Source organism: Lutjanus erythropterus, chromosome 10 (assembly GCF_056507025.1).
Source record: "Lutjanus erythropterus isolate fLutEry1 chromosome 10, fLutEry1.hap2, whole genome shotgun sequence".
NCBI lineage: Eukaryota > Metazoa > Chordata > Actinopteri > Lutjaniformes > Lutjanidae > Lutjanus > Lutjanus erythropterus.
The window spans coordinates 32,131,969-32,134,384 of record NC_139326.1 but is presented as its reverse complement, the minus strand read 5'-3'; the positions used below and the strand labels follow the sequence as shown (position 1 = coordinate 32,134,384).

Sequence of the window (2,416 nt, the reverse complement as noted above, 5' to 3'; positions counted from 1 at the left end):
GACTTGCAGGACTTGCTACCATCCAAAATCCCACTACATGTTCCTCTCACAAGAAAAACTATTGTGTTTGGTACTGATCTCAAGGACACTAAAGGTGACTTGATATTAAACAGCCTGACACTACTGGCATTTTTTTTTATCTACACATCTAAATGGAGGAAAATTAAAGCCCACTTCTCAGTTACTTAAAGGGACTTTATGGCCAATCATCTGAGTGCCTTAAAATGAATGGAAGGAAAACACTCCAAGTCTCTCCTCAAAACTTATGAAGAACTGAAAGTTTTTTATGACCCCTAGATCGACTTAATGCATTTTTTCCTTTTCACAATTTTGTTTTTCTGTTTTTTTTAGTTTATTTTTCTTTTACTACTTATTGCTCTGCATTATAATACAAATGTTAAATTATTTTTCTATATCATGGCTTGCATGTTATTCCTCTGGAATGTTTTTCTATGCCTTGTTGTAATTTCTTTTTCTTTTTTTTTACAAATAAAGTTTTAAAAAAATTCAGTCAGCCATCTTGGAAAAAAAACAAAAAAAAAATGGTATCCCATAGCAACAACAAGATCAAAGAACAGAATGGAACTGTGTTCTGATGATGTCATCAAGTCAGTTCTGGAATGTTGTGGTATAAAAAGCCTCTCAGAATCAAACCCGCGTCAGACACGATTTTCACTGTCGAGTATTCAGACACGAATTTCACCGTCACGAGTTAGGAAAGAAGGTTTACAAGTTCAAGCACGAGTTGCAATGGAAACGACGCAAAGTCAGAGAAAGCAGAGGAGGCAGAGGAGAAACAACGCTGAGATCCATCAACAGACTAATCAAGTGAAGGATTTCGCCACCAGACGCCTTGATTTCTACCTCCATTCCCTGGAGGAGGAAATAAGGTGCGAGCTTAAGGACAGCGAGGCAAGGCTGACCAGGGGTCGATCTGAGCAGAGGCTCCACTTGGACATCCACGTGGACTCGCTGACTGCTCTCATCGATCAGATCCAGGACAAGCAAGAGGACAACAAGAGCAAAGAGCAGATGCAGAGTGAAATATGTAGACTGCAAGCCCTGCTAGACGCGGCTCCAGCCAAACATGACCGCTCTGAACAGGAAGACACTGAGACTCTGAAAATACGTCTCAGGAAAATCTGCTTCATGCTGCGGACAGCTCAGAGTGACCTTGAGCAGAAGACGTCCCACACCAAAGAACTTGAAGTCAAGTTGGAGGCCATGACCAAAAAGAACGAGGACCTTCAAAGTGAAGTCGAGGCCATGAAGTTAGAGGTCCGTGTTGAAAAACAGCTGCGTGCCGTGGCTGAAACCAACATGGAGACGACAACTCATGGCCTTAAGTTGCAGCTGTTTGAAAAAGACACTGCGGAGTTTGAGGCTCGCTCAAAGGCTGAACAACTGGAGGCCGATCTTGTGTTTGAGCGGGATCAAGCTCAGAAGCTGCAAGCAAAGCTGAACAAAATGGAGGAGAGTCTTGCTAAACAGAAGGAGGATGCAAAAAAGACACTGGAACGAGTCAAGGCTTCCCATCAAGCCCAGCTGGAGGAACAAAAAGCAGAGACCAGGAAGATTTCTTCTGCCCTGAAAAAGGCAGCGGGTCTGCTGGAGACTCAGCGTCGCAGCTGGCAGCACAAGGTGGAAGAAACAGAAAAATCAAAGACTTTCTTTGCGGCTCAACTTGAAGAGCAGAAACAAGAAAACATAACTCTTGCAGATGCTCTGCAGAAGGTTGAGCAGCAGCTGGAAACTCATCATAACGAGTGGCAGAAGGAAAAATCATCCCTCCTTCAGGCCACAGAAGACCTCAGGAAGACTCTCCAGGAAAAAGAACAGGAGGCCAAGAAGACCATCGAGCAAGACCAGGATTCCTATGAAGCCCAGCTTGAGGAACAGAGAGCAGAAAGACAGGCCACAGAAGACATCAAGAAGACTCTCCAGGAAAAGGAGAAGGAGTGGAAGAAGAAAGAGTTCTCCCTGAACTCCCAGCTGACAGCTCTCGAGAGTCAGCTAGCCAAGAAGAAAAAGAAGAAGAAGCGGTACAGGGTACAACTGTGTGGCGTCTGAAGATCATCTAGAGCCCACACACAGACTTCCAGCTCAGGGACAGGGACTTACACAAACACAGGTATTTGTGAGTATTAATCAGTTTTAACCCCCAAACAGCACTTTGAAAACGGCTGTTTGAGGGTCAAGACTTTACATTCGTGCAGCACGGTGGTCAGCACTGCCCCCCTCACAGCAGAAAGATCCTGAATCTTAAACCCACTTGAATCAGGGTCTTTCTGCCTGGAGTTCAGATGTTTTCCCCGTGATTACGTGGGTTTCCTCCAGGAGCTCTGGTTTCCCCACGCTAAAAACAAAAAGAAAGAAAATTGCACATACTCACATATATACTCCCATCCGTACGTGG

The 2,416-nt window shown here is 44.5% G+C and overlaps 1 protein-coding gene across 1 annotated transcript; it reads left to right on the top strand.

Moving 5' to 3' along the window:
- Positions 1-722: 722 nt before the first annotated feature.
- Positions 723-2,070, top strand: LOC146320706 (uncharacterized). Its single transcript, XM_084729211.1, has 2 exons — positions 723-1,842; positions 1,960-2,070. The coding sequence occupies exons 1-2, from the start codon at positions 751-753 to the stop codon at positions 2,068-2,070; spliced, it is 1,203 nt and encodes a 400-aa protein (XP_084585337.1). The 5' UTR covers positions 723-750.
- The last annotated feature ends 346 nt before the right edge of the window (positions 2,071-2,416 follow it).